At 35.1% G+C, this 16,619-nt stretch overlaps 3 protein-coding genes and 2 non-coding genes across 6 annotated transcripts in view; 1 reads left to right on the forward strand and 4 right to left on the reverse strand.

Moving 5' to 3' along the window:
• LOC106128997 (mitoguardin) overlaps nucleotides 1–9,981 on the reverse strand; it is a 46,907-nt gene extending 36,926 nt beyond the window's left edge. For both annotated transcript variants that reach the window (XM_013327414.2, XM_013327413.2), the window contains exons 1-3: nucleotides 9,629–9,981; nucleotides 9,390–9,546; nucleotides 8,501–8,638 (exon numbers count right to left, since the gene is read on the reverse strand). In XM_013327414.2, the coding sequence (XP_013182868.2) occupies nucleotides 8,501–8,638; nucleotides 9,390–9,546; nucleotides 9,629–9,727 (394 nt within the window). In that variant the 5' untranslated portion in view covers nucleotides 9,728–9,981. The remainder of the gene's footprint in view (nucleotides 1–8,500; nucleotides 8,639–9,389; nucleotides 9,547–9,628) is intronic.
• Trnap-agg (transfer RNA proline (anticodon AGG)) lies at nucleotides 5,650–5,721 on the reverse strand. The gene has a single exon. It is a non-coding gene; the product is annotated as a tRNA-Pro (tRNA).
• Trnap-ugg (transfer RNA proline (anticodon UGG)) lies at nucleotides 6,819–6,890 on the reverse strand. Its single transcript has one exon. It is a non-coding gene; the product is annotated as a tRNA-Pro (tRNA).
• A 316-nt stretch (nucleotides 9,982–10,297) lies between the features above and the next one.
• LOC106129047 (F-box only protein 42) lies at nucleotides 10,298–12,889 on the forward strand. The gene is made up of 3 exons (XM_013327482.2): nucleotides 10,298–10,650; nucleotides 10,754–11,970; nucleotides 12,337–12,889. The coding sequence occupies exons 1-3, from the start codon at nucleotides 10,491–10,493 to the stop codon at nucleotides 12,820–12,822; spliced, it is 1,863 nt and encodes a 620-aa protein (XP_013182936.1). The 5' UTR covers nucleotides 10,298–10,490; the 3' UTR covers nucleotides 12,823–12,889.
• A 202-nt stretch (nucleotides 12,890–13,091) lies between these two features.
• LOC106129046 (pre-mRNA-splicing factor syf1 homolog) lies at nucleotides 13,092–16,538 on the reverse strand. Its single transcript, XM_013327481.2, has 2 exons — nucleotides 16,255–16,538; nucleotides 13,092–15,619 (listed from the first exon to the last, which is right to left on the reverse strand). The coding sequence occupies exons 1-2, from the start codon at nucleotides 16,291–16,293 to the stop codon at nucleotides 13,127–13,129; spliced, it is 2,532 nt and encodes an 843-aa protein (XP_013182935.2). The 5' UTR covers nucleotides 16,294–16,538; the 3' UTR covers nucleotides 13,092–13,126.
• Nucleotides 16,539–16,619: the final 81 nt, after the last annotated feature.

Below are 16,619 nucleotides of genomic sequence, written 5' to 3' on the forward strand. Positions count from 1 at the left end.
ATAAAACCTAAATTTAAATAGAAAAAAAAAGGAATACCAGTACAATTCTTTTAAGAAAATACAGAAAAAAAATAGGATGGAGAGATCGAATGTAGACCCTGACAAGACCGGGTTTCATGAAGGGGAAAAGGGCGCCGTATGGTCTGCTATACTTTGTAAACGAAGCCTAATGTGTCTGCAATTTGATAGAGGGAGGCGATACAATAGTAACAGAGGGTAAATAAAATGCTCTTTTAGCTCATCACAAATGAACCCCGGCTGTGAATCCTAAGAGATTGTATTCCTTACATTGGAATGATTATTTTAGAATTTTTCCTGTAAATATGTACATATTATATAACATATATATTAATTAGTCGATAGTCAGTCGACGATATACTTCTATTATGGGATGAGTCCCTTACGCTGGAACTAACACTACGACATACTAGCGATTTTTTGTCCTATTTAGCCTTGACAGCCTCCAAATAATAATAAATGACCTCCTAATAAAATAATAGTGTATATGAAATGTACGTTTCAACATAGATACAACTAAACGTACGTACGTACGTGGTTCCCGACACTTTTGAATAGGACCACTCCATCTCTTTCCCAGGGATATCTTATAAGGCGAATAAATTAACTGATAAGACTTATAAGCTTGGGATTCTTCTTTTAGGCGATGGGCTAACTTGGCACATTTTGTATCTCAATTCCATCATTAAGCCATAGTACAGCGGAACGTGGCCTTTCAGTCTTTCAAGACTCTTGGCTTTGTCTACCCCGAAAGGGATATAGACGGGATTATATGTATGTAATGTAAGTATGTCGGTAAAAAATTTTTGTGATATATTATTGTAAAAAAACCTATATGCATTTTTCACAAGGTACGCAAATATTCAAGATAACGCGTACAATTTAGAAAATTACAGGGTAGAAACTGCCTATTTGTGGCTTGCACGTAACTGGTTTAACTTTGCTAGAAAAAAAATCAATAATAATAATTTACCTATTTAAATTTTTACTTGGATACTGGTTAGATGCATGGTCATAGTAGCGTATACTGTAGGACTAGCAAATCAGGAAGAACACAATGACATCGATTTATTACTTGCCATAACTTTAAAAACATCACGTCCCACGCATGTACTTATTGGACAGTAAACACACATAATTTGCATAATAATGATGTGTTGATAATTCACTGTAAATATTCATTTGCATACATGGGTGTCTAACTACAGAACATAGTGTTTATCTTTTTTCCTACTTAAGTATATAAAATGCCCGGAATGTAAACAGAAATCGTGTTCGAAGTGTTGAAGGCTTTAAGCAAGGCAACTTTGGTGCTACGCAGACTACCGCCATTTTGGTTCAAGTTATATTCCGAGTGATGTTTGTAACGTATATATAAGTAACATAATGTAAACACAAACTAAGCTACGCGACTTATGCCTCTTGTCGGTTGACGTAATATTTCAGCGTGGGTGTTTGTCAACGCGATCATTAATCAAAGTCGGTCCATGGTGTGGCTGGGAATCTGTCCGGCACCTCATTAAATTCCATTACCCATAATTATTGCGGGCTTAAAAATAATTTATATAAGAATGATGGCAGACTCTTCTTTCTTAAACCTCGAGAAATCGTATATAAAAGAAAATGCTGACTGACGCATTAACGCATAACCGAAGAGTGCTGGGAGAGATTTGTTGGCAAGTTGGATCCTTATATGGGGATGAAGATCCCGCCGCGTGCATGAACTTACACTCTATATTAAAACACATATTTAAGTTTATTAAGCAAGCTAGATGAGAGTACTGGACTGGCTGTATCGTTATCGTGGAGGTAATGATTAGCCAGCTGCTGAATAGACAACTGGTTGCGCCCTTACACCGCCAATATATAACAGAAAGAAAGTTAAATGACTGACTGACATAACAAAAGCTCAAACCGCTGGGTCTTGACACTTGTTTCGCGTGTAGGTTCTTTATGTTGTCTAGGGATGCGCTTTAAGAGGATTTCCGGAAATTCCTGCGCAAACGGGTATGATGATTTTTCGTTTTGGAATCTTAGGAAAATTGATAACGCGTTGATGTCTTTAAATTAATTTATCTATTACCTAGCCCGACAGGTAAATTGATAATTATGTTATAAAACAGACTTATAATTTTCTTCGTATTATTAAAATAGGAAATCTAAAGAAGCTATTCCAAAGTAATCTCCCTACTGTAAGAGTTGGTATTTTCTGAGATTGAACACCCTCATGTTAACTTTTACAGTTAGATACAGCCGTAGCTTACGAGTATTTCAGCGTTTGTGTGAGCCTGACACAAGTTTGTCTTATATTGAGCTTATGTAAGTAGGTATAGCCAATAAAAAAGATACATGAAGCCTTATTTACAAAAAAAAGTCCTTACATACTCGTAGGTTTATCTGCATATTGAACATTTTCTATGCATTTTTTTATCTCCACAAAAGCAGTATTGAGTGTTTTTTACGAGTAACATACATTTCAAAGGCAAGAGGAAGAATTTATAAAATGACATAATAATTTAGCCTCAACCTTGTTACCATGAATCCGCATAACAAATTATGTTAATTTCAAAGAAGTACAATCTGTACAATATTATTATCTAACCGGATTAAATATGTTTGGTTGGATCATGGAATTAGTCTGAATTAAAACCACATGACGTCGAAGTTAATCCAAAATAATATGGATATTATTTCAATTATATAATATATAAATTATATAATTGCCTACCAAAATATAGTGTATATTCCCAGACAAGAACTTTCCAAGTAGAGTAAATGGGTATTCCTTTGATAGGCATGTAACATCTCCGTTTTCATCGTCACGTACCATCAGGTAAGATGAAAGACAAATGCCTAATATATGCAATAATAAATATAAAAAATACGAGTATCGAGACAATGGAGAATGAGCTATAACTCACACATACATATAACGTCTTTATCCCCACCGAGGTACACATACCAATAGTCTGAAATTTAAGAATACTAAATTCAATCATGGTATGTACATATAGGTAGTTACATTGAATAATAGCACTAATTTAACTGTGAATTATATTGACCATGAATTGATATTTCATTTTATTTTGCCCAACTAATCCGGTCCGGACTCTATATGCATAATCTGACTTACTTACGTTTACCTACTCATTTCTATTTTATTCCAAAAAGGTGTACAGTATCACTGTAAAAGTTCACGGTAACATTGACATTTCATTGCCATGGGGTGCGCACTGCCTTTTGCCATGTACAGACAACAAACTAGACTCATTACATGTAAATTTTTCTAACATGCATATTTGCATGTTTTTACTATGTAAGAAATCTTTCTTTGAACTTTTATCCTTGACAGCGCTCTGCCGTATATTACTGACTAGCGGCCCGCCCTGAATGAATATTTATTTGGAAATTTCGATAACTTTGACTTTGAGCCAAAAACAAATTATAATTCCCATTGAGAATCCCCATGAAACGCTAATTTTTGAATGAAGAATAAAATAGCATAGATAAAGTGAAATAATCCAATTACCAAGAAATAAATAACTTTCCATGTTCGATGATGCTTAATATTGTTGATGGATTTATTAGGACTGTAGTACAGTGACAAGCAATTAGGTGGTACTGCAATTATTTGGATAAGTATTCTGTTGACTGTACAAACGAGACACATAAAAACCGACCGTTCCATCGCTTTAGATGTCTGAGGAGTGAGAGCCTCGGTATGCGGCCATAAAAACAAGAAATAGCCTTTAAAGGCCGAATCCAAAGCAGTGGGCCATCCCGCTTGTAAATTATGTCGTTGTAAGAATAACTAGGCCAAGTATACAAGACTCATCTAACATTGACAATATGAATTGTTTTTGTTGAATCTTTAAACTAAAAACGCCTGTTTTATTCCATTCTAAAAATATAACTATTAACACCCTCGATGTAAATGTAAGACGGTCAACGTAACATTTATTTAACATATACTCACGTGACTAGTGTTCCGTCTTAAGTAAATAAGGCATGGTTTTGTTGACCTTACTTCTCAACTCCATCGGTTTGTGGACTCGTGCTTGTTCAATTTGGCGAGTCTAAAGCTATAGGAGAAGAAATTCCTTTTCCTTAAGGTTATTTATTTGAAAGCAGATGGCGGCAACGATCGGCGCGTAATATAAAAGTTAGCTCAACGGAAAAGCAAGTACAAGTAACGAGTATAATGGCACATAAATCAGGCAAAGGGTTCAACAATTCGGTTTCATGAGCACTGTGCTCGTGCTTCTGTAGGTAACTCTTAATGAACCAACATAAAAAGATTGCGTTAAAGTGGTTATGACCACGAAAATTGATAGGAGAAATTAATATGGCATAGACGACACCACTAAACGATTTACGTCTTGCCGGTACACCTATGGAATTTCGAAAATTGCCATCCTAACGAAGGCTAGTTTTATTTTAATACAACTTGATATTCTTGTTCATTTTCAGTATGTAACAAAACACATTTTTTTAGAGAGTAATGAAATGATTATTCACAAAAATACTGAAAATTAACAACATATTAAGTAAAGCCAAATAATTTCGTTTAAAAACCGAAATAACCTTAAGTATTCTCATTTCAACACGGCGCCTTAAAAACTTATGTGAAACAATAAAAAGCGTTTAAGAAAAGGAAGCGCTACACAAATAGTGGGTATTGCTTTTCACTCGCGGCGTATTCAAGTCCCTTTGTGAACATATTTCAGGGAACATGCTCAAAGGTTGAAGGCACTGTAATTATTCTCCACGTGTAAGAACGAGACGAAGCGACAGGGATATGCGAAGTGTACCCCAGGGACCCGTCGTAGGGGGTTGGTTGTTTGAGAAGTGGTGCAAACGCAGAGTTAGCGCGTAGACGGCGGGGACAAAGGAAGATGAGATGTAAAGGGATTTGAGTGTAGATTGACGGATCTAAACACCTTAAAAAATTGATTAAAGCATTTGGAGCGGTCAATAACATTAAGAATTTCAATAACTTGGCGATGAACCCGTTCGTTTACCTTTCCTCATATTACATACCTACTTAATGTGATATCTCTTTATCTTATTCATTTTACACTTGTTCTCCCTTTATCTATGAACACAAAGCGATATAATCTGTGCCTTTGAAAAAAGATTTAATTTTTTAAACGAAAATTAGGAGTGAAAAATACAATCTTCCATTTCCTTAAATTTTTCGAAGCTTCCTATGTTTTCCGAGGTGGTAGGTATAAAAGAAGCGTAGTAAAAACCGAATTAAAAAATTTAAGCTTATAAAAATAATACAGTGTGCACCAGCACCTTCTCTTCCAGTGCAGATGGAAAGGCTCATGTACTCTTAGGCTATATAGGCTAGCAGCAACAGTTATATGACAGCTTTCTATTAATTATGGAATTTCCATCAAGAAATCTTGTGATTGATATATCTGTCTAACCCGTATAGGATGGGGATACATCACCATATTCACCGGAATTGACCCCCTAATACTACCCCATAATCCAAGAGTGTAAAAGCAAAGTGGAGCAAAAATTTCCGTAGTCATCTAAACTCTGATTTTTTTATAAAATGATAAAATTTTATTTCAAAACGTTAAAAAATTAATTATGAGAGTATTGTATAAAAAAAGTTTTGGGCTCGTCCGGGATTTGAACCCGGGACCTCTCGCACCCTAAGCGAAAATCATACCCCTAGACCAACGAGCCGGCTGACAAGTGTGCCGAAATTTCAATACTGAATCTTATGTAGTCGCGTGGTGTCGACGTTGCAATGTTACCGCCATCTAGTGAGCAATAGCAAAACCAAAAATTACATGACGTAGTTTTCATAAAATTTGTGTCGTGTGATACACTAGCGAAACAAAATATTTTTTTTCGCAAAAAAGTTTTTACGTTCTGTTCTATTGAGAGATTATTAGGAACAAAAAATACCTATTAGTCAACTGGTTGACTGGTAGAGAATGCCAAACGGCATTAAGTCCGCCTTTTGTACATTTTTTGTTTTTTTGCAATAAAGTTTAAATAAATAAATAAATAAATTATTCATAATAGAAGAATTATAGAAATTGCATAAATAATGTTCATCCAGTCACATTAATTGTAGGCGTATCTTTGGTCAAAGGCATACCCCGGACCCCTCTCCAGAGTGGTGAGGATGCAAAGAGTATGAATGGGCGTAGGTACCGTTGTGTAACTTTATCATACCTATAGGCTTTTATAAATCTAAAAAAACTTGCCTTTGCACAGTGCTTCGCCCTCGAGAGAATTCCCACAAAATGAAGTCTAGCCACTAAAATGTTTATTCGTTACAAAATATAGGTACTCTTGCTCTGAAATCCCCTTTAAGTACGTATGGATAGCCTCACAATTCCCATATGCACAGTAGCATCATCCATATTACGACAACTACCTATTTAATTGAACATAGCTACGAAAGATTATGCAATAGCGACAAACATACAATAAAGGCCGACCTTATCACGTCTTGCTTTATAATCGAGTTGTTATCCCGTGGTGCCTACGCCGTGTCAGTGGGTCGGTGCGTTAGTACGTACGTGCCTGGAAGCCTAAATAATCCCGTGGGGGCCCGGGAAAGCCTCAGCTTCGATTGTTTTAAGCCTGCCCTTTGGTACCTACGAAATGGTGTTAGCGGAAGAACCGTTAAACGTTTTGCAATACTCTACGGTAAAACTTGTAATCCAAAGTGGGAAAACATATTTCGCAAATATATAATACACTGTACATGTAAAATACAAATGTAGAGATAATGATTATTATAACTGCTTCTAAAGAGCAAAAAGACTGGGCTCGTCCGGGATTTGAACCCGGGACCTCTCGCACCCAAAGCGAGAATCATACCCCTAGACCAACGAGCCACAATACCTTCTGTCGAATTTAGCAATCGCGCGAGCCTCGCACAGCGTCGCGACGCCGACATCAGTAAATTTTACAAATAACTTACACAACAATACAGACATTATAATAGATTACGTTGACACGTTTTTATAGTAAGGTTAAGTTAAATTTAATCAAGTGCAAGCTGCAGCAGTTGCTACCAGCCGCTTCTTTTTCCCGCGCAAATTATAAAAGTTAATCAAGGGAAAGGTTTATGAACTTGGGATTTTTCTTTTAAACGATGGGCGAGTCATAGAGACGTGCCTCTTTGAGAATGTTGGCTGTCTACTCCGTAAGGGATAAAGATGTGATGCTATGTATGCACGCAAAACAGAGAGAATATGATTCCACTAGCCACGAACGATCCATGCATGACTCCTTTTGTTTAATTTACACTGTAGTTAGGTAATACTATATTCATCAATATTCCATACTAACTCTATTTTATATAATATCATACCCAGTATTGAGTTACAAATCTTTGATGAAAATTGAATTTATCCTCTAGAAACAAGTAACTTGTAACCTTTTACACATCATTATACAATCATGACCTGTTTGTAAGTTTTAGCAAGCGCCTAAAGGCCAAAGGTTTTTGCAGATTAGTGGCACGTGTATTGTTGGCATCGCATTAGAACATTACTACGCTGGAAGTAGACTGCAGATAATAAATAAACATTTATAGTGGGTCAAGGTGAAGCAGTTAGAAGCCGGGACAAGACACAAGAGCAGCCTGCTGACGTCAGCGCTGGAGCAGCGCAAGGATGGTCAAATCAAGTACCCACCTACATATTTATTCAATGACAACGAGTTAGGCTCTTATTATTTTTAATATGCTTTATTCGCGAATTGTTAGGATGGACAGTTTGGGCATCATATCGCAAGGTTGTACGAGTTTAATGTGGCGGGTGATACAATCAAGCAATAGTGTTTTGTATTTATAAATACTATCTGTTCTTTTCTTTCCATTGTTTAGAAGTAGGTATGTACACTAATTCAATTACCTTCCTAAAAAGTAACTGTTATCCTATGATGATATAGGTAGACTGAATGATTAAAATTCTGAACTTCATTCAAATCTAAGTGACGGGTGGCTCATTATTGAGTAAAGTTCCAAATTCCATACAATTCAGAAAGCTGAAATTTTAGCGCTCTCTGTGCAAAAGTAAAATTTTCAATATGAATTCTAATAAAGTTTAATTTTCTTACAACAATTTGCAAACCAATTTTTACTGTAGTGGTGTAAAAAGAAAATTTGTGAACGAGATTAAGTATGATACTATCTGTGATAAAATGCTTAAATTAAAATCCACAACAAAAGCATTACACTTATTATGTTCTCGCTACTCGACAATAGATGGCGCTGTAAAAAATTGGATAGAACTTACCATTTACAATTTTTAGGAAAATGTATATATTTATTCCATATAAAAAAAATCATCGTATACAGTGATTTGGGGCTACTTTTGCAATATCCACAGTTAATAAAATAAATACACACCTAGGTGGTCACTTTTAAGATAACATCAAAACATTATTGGACACAAGATGGCGGTAAAAAACTATATTAAATTAAAAAAAATAAGCTTACCCATGACCCCAAGCTGCTGTGGTGATAGTGGCGCAGCATCCCCAGCTCCAGAACCGATAGATTCCGAAGCCAATGACAGCCTCTCGCTAAATCCAAGGGGACTACTTCGACCCCCACTACTTGCCACTGAACCCATGCCTGCAATTGATAAAAACATACATAAATATAACATCACCTCTTACCTGGAGTGGTACACAGAGACTACATCTGTCCACTTGCCACAATTAATGAATAACTCTTTTTCTCTATTGCAATGCTTCGGGCCCCATGGTCTGCCTTCTGACTTTTGGCATAACTCTTCACTGTACACTATAATAATACATAAGTAAGAAATATTATATTTTAGAAGTCTATCCTGGCATAATAATTGGCTTCGTGCATGTTCATCAATCTTTTCATGCATGCCATGTTCTTTTGGCCTGACATCTCACCAGAATGTCCATCATTTCCATTTACATATCTTGTTTATCTGCTTCATGTAACTTGTTTTAAATCATTCTCATTCTATATTTACAAACCAATTTTTAAGAGATTGTACTAAATACTATAAAAATGTTGTAAACAGAGTAGAGGACCTGCATTTGAAACTCAATTTTAAAAATTTCACCACCAAGTCAGTTGTAACAGAAAATTAAATGTAATTCAGTATTCTACAATGCATTTATCACATTCATTCACAGAGTTTTTGATTAAAAACTAGTAAGGCCACTTGTATATAAAACTGTCATAGAAATTATATCAATTATTGCTAAATAAGGCTTTTCAGCATTCACTTTATTTACTCATAAAAATGTGAGGAAAGTAATATTGAAATTCCCTACTTCTTTTATCACACTAAGAACTGCTTTAAGGACTTGAATATATTTAAAAAGTAGTGAACTTGAGTTACCTCCATTAGGACTTCTCATTCGTGAAATTCTCTTATTGATAGCTCTTTGGATACGGGGATTTAACATTGGTTTTGCTCTGCGTCTGGCTAAGTATCTAGACAGGACTCCGACAACTACAGCACTGGTACCCACCACTCCAATACTCCATAGTACTACCTGAAAAAATATAAATATTTAGGTACATAATAAATAGGAATAGGAAATAATGTACATGTATAAATAGGATAAACAAACTTACCTTTTGGGAGGTTGTTAATTGAACTTCATTGAAGCTTATAACTTGTCGCCAGTGCTTCAACTTATCTATCAAAGGGCTTGCTTGAATTAACAGATGCATGTTCACTTAGAAAAATCCAGATACAAACAATATTTACACTATTGATGTAATTCTCCTTGTTAGGTTATCTGTCAGTTGGTCACAAATTTTTATTGTGACACAAATATTGTTAAACGGAAAGTCTCTACATCAAACTTGTTTCATTATATAGTTTTCTCAAATAAAAACAGTTCGTAAATGCAAAAATATTAGGGCACCAACAAATATATAGGTACTTGAAACTTCGCGGGTCAAATGATCCGCACTAAACTATAGACAAAATTGAAGATGTCAATAATTGCCTAAGGTTTAAAAAAATATATTTTTGAAAATCTACTGCTGTGGTATGCTTGCTTGCTCTTGAAAAAATATAATGGTTCATATGTAAGTCCAAAAAATGTTTCGTGGTTACGTAAATACTGTGTGTATGTAACCAATGTAACATAATTATTTTATATTTATTTGCCACATTATTTTAAATTTTCCCTCGGTAAAGACTTATCAAAAGCCTTTGATATCTGTCACGGTCACGGCTGAAAACTAATACTGACATATGTCATTGAATACAGCTAGCTCGGCTCGGCACAGAGCAGACCGGACAAGTCGTATGGAAAATGTCAAATTGTCATTCTTATTTTGTGTAGCCATACAATCCTACTTTAAAAGCAATATTAATTTCCTCATTAGCATAATGAAATGGATAATTTCGGATTACTTAAACTGAGATAAACAATATAGACTATAATCGGATTCTTACAAAAAGCAGGGCACAAATTCTACAAAAATGGAAATAGCACCTCAGCCGTTGTTTCAAGAAACATTGCGGAACAGTGTTGAAGATCTCCCTGATGAAGTATTGGAGTTCATATTGGGATTTTTACCTCCTTACATGGACCTTCAAAATTGCATGACCGTGTGCAGGCGATGGTATAATTGCGCCCAAAGTATGTGAATAATTATTTCCAATTGTGATTGCATGTCCTGATCACTTCGAATTTTATATTTACAAAAATACATCTTAGTAATGTTTACAATATTTCATTTCAGATGTCTTGCGTAAAACTTCAATGAAGTTAAACAAAGCTGTAGCAGAGTTCAATATATTATGGAAAAATATTGGGCCTACTGATATGGTGCCTACTATAACCAAAAGATTTTCTCATGCTGCTTGTGTATTAGAAAACAATATGTATATATTTGGTGGTTGCACTACAAATGCTACTGCATTTAATGATCTCTGGCGATTTGATTTATCTCGGCGTCAGTGGATACGGCCTCTGGCAACAGGAACATATCCAGTACCTAAAGCATACACTACTATGGTTCACTATAAAGACTATTTAATAGTATTTGGTGGATGGACATATCCATCACCATCTCAATACTACCAAAGTGTGTATATGTTTAATGAAATTCACTTTTACTGCATTAATACAAATAGATGGATACTTATTAATACAGACAATAAACCTCCACCAATGGCAGGTCACTCTGCTTGTATGAAAGGGGATGAAATGGTTGTGTTTGGTGGCCTCGTTGTGGCTTCTGCTCAGAATCATGAAATACAGTGTTCTAATGATGTCTGGGTTTTAGATATGCCTTCATTAACTTGGCGAAAACAGCCAACAACAAAACCAAGGCCATCACCTCGATATGCTCAATCACTTATCCGTCTAGATTCAGACAGATTATTAATAATAGGTGGTGTACAAACATTACAAAATCGATTTGTATATAGTGACTGTTGGATGTTGACAATGAAAGGACCAACATGGACTTGGAAGGAACTTGCAGTGAAAAATAAAGAGTGGGCTTCTTCAAATATATGGTGTAATCCTGCATGCCGTGTTGGAGACAAAGTTGTCAGCTTAAGCCGCAGCAGAAATGGCTGGAATTGCGCTAAACCTCTAGTCACATCTGCTGTTAGATTATCAGCTCTAAGCCGACCTGAAGGGGCTCCTGTGGCAGTGAGAGTGGAACAGAGTTTACAAAGACCATTAGATAGAGACCAAAATATAAATGGCAGGCGAGGTGTGCTGCCAAGACAAGCTTCTGTACGGCAAGCACAAGATAATGCCCCAAATGAGCCTGTTCCAGGTCCTAGTAATGAACAGGCAAGATGTCCAAATCCAATACCCACAAATGAAAATATTAGTCCTAGTAAAAACCCTGCAGGCACTAACTCAGAAAATAAACAAGTGGATGGAATAGATTTAGGTAAAAATTCACCTAAGGATCCAGCTATGGGAAGAAACAAAAATAAGGTAATTAGTTTCTAATGTAACTGAACAATTTTTCCTATCTTAAACTAATACTAACCAATCATAGCACATGTCTCAATTTACTGAGGCTTGGTGTTTGTGTGATTTATTGTGTAAAGATTTAGCTTTAAAAAAAGAAAATACTTTTGACTTTATTTGACTTACAATTAACTATAATATCCATATAAAATTTTGTTAGTGTGTATCTGTACACAGAAAACAGGCAGACATTTGCATTTATAAAATGTTTTTCGAGATTGTTGGCTCTGTCTACCCCCTAAGGGATAAATACATGATAATTTGTATGTATTGATTTAATACTGTTAGAATGTAATTTTTGTTTAATGAACTATTTTAATTATTTTACAGAATAGAGGAATCAAAATAGTTCGACAGCTTCAGGAAGCTAATAAATACAGAATGGCTGCATTTGCATGTGACTCCTCGTCAAATATTACACCGCCTGAAAATGATCTCATTAATCAAAGACAAATTGCTCATCTAGAGAATAGAAGGGACCCAGAACCTCCTCAAGCAAATCCTCAACAAAACAATGAAAGACAACCAGCAGCCAAGAAAATTAAAAGGAACACTCTCACTATGCATGTTATGGATATTTCTAGTGTTATAGATGAAAATTCATACAATTATGTTACATGGCTATGTCCACGGCTTGGCGAAATGAGTGGGGCCCCGGAGGAAATAGTAATGTATTCACTAGTAAAAGGAAATGGAGAACTGATAATGTTTGGTGGAGTGCGAAATGACATTACTCTCTTCAATTACAGACAGGATCAACAAAACATGTATTCAAATTCTATATTTTTTATCACACCTCCAAGGGATGTTATATAAATGTTTTAATCTTAGAAATGTTCATTTATTTTGTTATTTTTTGTGTACATATTTTTGCCTTGTTGTGTTCTTTCAAAACATCAATAGTTTCAATACTTATTGCATCTAATGCAAAAATCATGTTATAAAGTTAAAAACAGTAAAATTTCTTAATATATAACTGGATTCAATGTACCTATTGTATAAAACATTAAAAAAATGTTTTCTGTGATTTCTGTTGTAAATAAGAAAGGCTTACGTATAGGGAGTGTAAGTAACTAATAAAATAAAAAGTTGATTTATTATTTAAAATATGATAAAGACTTTATTTTGTCTCTGGAACTAAGCCACCAAACACAGCAGCTGGTATTTCTTTTTTCTGAACTGGTGCTACCTCCCCATCATCTTCATCACTATTCTCCGAATTCTCATCATCAATATCTATCTCATCAGGATTAACAACTTTTTCAGAACTTTCTTTGAGACCTTGTGTTTCACCTCTAACAAACATAATATTGCCCTTATTTTGAACAGCCATTTCAGCAGCTTTTGCTTCCAACATTCTCATTCCATCTTTCATACCTGGAGCAAGGTCTGAAACTGTACCAGCAGCTTGAGCTGCAGAACTCAACATTTGAGCTGACATCATATTTACTTGAGTATTATAAGTAGCTTGGACACTTCTCTTTATTCTAAGCATTTCACGCATTGTGTCTTCATTACCATGTCTTACTTCAAACTCTTTCCAAGTATTCCAAAAATCTGCAGTTATTCTTGGATCACACATTTGACTACAGTGGGCATAGATGGCGCGAGCTCGGTCAATTTCACCTAGTTTGGTCTCCATTTCAGAGAATCTTACACACATTTCTCTAGCTTTTTCTTCAGGTAATGTTTCGATTGCTTTTTCATAAATTTGGCGAGTTTTAGGAACCCCATAAATTTCGGCAGCTTTTTTGATATAGATATTAAACATCTCAAACATTTGCTCAGGAAGAACTGCAATTGTAGCACGCTCATAAACTGACATGGCATGCCTTGCTAATCCATGATCTTCTTCCAATTTAGCATATAATAGGAAAATTGATTTTGCAAATTCAGGTGGACAATGTTCAAGACATTGTTCAAATAAGTCTCTTGCTCTTTCAAGTTTTGAGCCTCCATATCTCTTTAAAAATTTAGTCAGATAGGTATTCCATATATCATACACATTTGGCCACTTAAATAGAGCTATTCCTTTCTCATAAGCTCTAAAAGCTTCTTCAAAGTAATTATTTTCTTCTAAAAATAATCCATAGTTAATTATAATTTGAGGAGTTGCTATCTTTAAATCAATAATGTGATCATAGACAGCTTTGCAAGATTTATATGTGCCAAAACTTTCTTCTAAATCTGCATACATTGACCACACTTTCAGAGATTTGTGAAGCCGCATTTGTACTGTTTCCGTATCATCATGGTAAGCAACTTTTCGGCTTGGCAAAACAGTTGCTTTTTGCATTAATTTAAGTGCTTCTTCATAGTTTTCGTGTCTTATTTCCATTTCAGCCCATTCACACCAAACAGAAGCCAAGTCATCAACTTTGGCATACATGACTTGAGTTGCTTTCTCAAAAATAACTCTTGCATCTTCTATTTGCTCATTTTTCTCATAAAATTTGGCAAAACCTACCCACAAAGTGTAAAGTTTTCCAACAGCAAGTTTAGGATCTACTGTTTGCACAGCTTCAGTATAAGTATCAATTATTTCATGAGGTTTGCCTTCATACAGTTTAACTCTCTTGTGCCATTCAGCAACATTGTGTGGGTTCTGTCTCAGTAATACTGAATTGAGAAGTAAAAGTCGTCTTTCCATGAGATATTCAAATCTTGCAAGTCTTAATTCTAAGTCAATGTCATCATCTTCAGAAGGATTGGGCTTTTTAGCAACTTCTTCCATTTTTTTGCTTAAGCTTAGCTCTTCAAACTGTGCATATGCATCAAATACCTGTGTGAAATCCCTAACAGTAGTAACAGTTTGTATGGCTTCCTCATAAATATCCCTTGCCCTTTCAAAAAGCCCACTTCTCACATAATAGTCTGCCAGAGAGTTCCAAAGATGACCTAGCTGATCGGTGTATCTTCTGAGACCACCCCTAATAATAGCATCTACATTCAAAGAATGAATTTTATCTGGATTTTTTGATATTAATTCACATAACTCATTCCATAACTGATGATTTGATTTTCCATGTTTAGACTGAAAATTTTCATTATTAACAATTTGGGCCAACTTCAGGGCGGCTTCATCTAATTTGTTGATTGATATTAAATAATCAATATATTCTTCAGTGTCTTCAGGACATAATTTCAAATATCTTCTAAATACTCTAACAGCAGTTTCAGGAATATCATGTTTCTTTAAAAAATTCAGATATATTGGCCATATTCTATGGTGTTGAGTAATGGGTAATGCTCGCAAAGCACTGTCAAATGCTTTTCTTGTTACTGTTATTTTGCATTGGTCAGTCAAAAAAGTGCAGTAATCCATCCATAACCTTGGCATTTTGTGCATAAATACAAGAGATCTCTCAAAGCAATTGTTCACATCTTCATAACAAGGATCAGTTATACACCTGCCACGAATTTGGCTTCTTCTGAGCTTCAGATAATTATACCACAACTTGAATGATCCTGGCAACTCTTTTAGTGCTCTCTCATATATCATATTAATTTCATTTTTAGGGGCTCCTTTCTTATGCTCTATATACCGAAGCCAATGTTTAACAGAAAATGGGTTCCTCAATATTTCTTCTTCATATGGTAAATCTTCTTCACTCTGGAACAAATACCCATTTTATTAGATATTATTAAAAAAGGAATCAATATAAATCTAAATAAAAAAAAAATAGGTCTGATTGATTGACATATTAAAACACAATCCAAACTGCTGGGTCTTCAATATACATATAGTCACATCCATATTCCTTGCAGGGTAGGCAAAGCCAACAACTGCGACTGTCTTGAGATTGAAATTTGGCATGAAAATAGGTCCTTTATATTCTAGGGGTCTAGGGTGCACTTAGAAAGATTTTCTGAAGGGGAAACAACGAAATTTCTTTCTTTTACACTGGCAGGACGATGGATGTACTCTACTGAACGGGTTTGGTAGAAACTTAACAGTAATATAGGTTAAATCCGTAAAAAACGTAATCGAAAACACAGGTGGAGCCTGGTAAGTGCGTTTGTTATGTTCGCCTGGATGAAGCTGTTTTGATATTTGGTTAAAAAAAGCAAACTTAAATTTTGATTATTTTTGGTTGAGAAATTTAGGAGTAGATAGATGAAGGCGCGGGTAATAGTATTGATAAAAATTATTATTATTTTAGCTGTAATATCACTGATGTTCAAAAGATGAATAACCTCGGTTTTCGGTACAAAATCATGAATTAAATAACATATGAGCACACTTACGAAAAAGATGTCAATTTCTTTTCCGTCCAAGAGCGGCATCTTTATTGATTTGAGTTAGATGGTTGCTTACAGTTGAAATAATATATATAAAAAACCAACAAACAGTACATAAATACAGTGGTAGGTACACAATTTCTTTGACGGACGACACGGCACACGCGAAGCAAAGAAACTTTTTTTTTAACTCATTTGATAGACTGTCAACTTTAAATCAAACCCGCTACCCCTACCTACGAGGTTACTGACAGTATTTTTTTACAGTTATGAACATACGATCAACAGACCTACGACATTAGTAATAGGTATATATAATTAAATATGTAGATAGTCGACTAACGTCGACTACGATACGATACGTAGCCTTT

This window comes from Amyelois transitella, chromosome 2 (assembly GCF_032362555.1).
Source record: "Amyelois transitella isolate CPQ chromosome 2, ilAmyTran1.1, whole genome shotgun sequence".
Lineage (NCBI taxonomy): Eukaryota > Metazoa > Arthropoda > Insecta > Lepidoptera > Pyralidae > Amyelois > Amyelois transitella.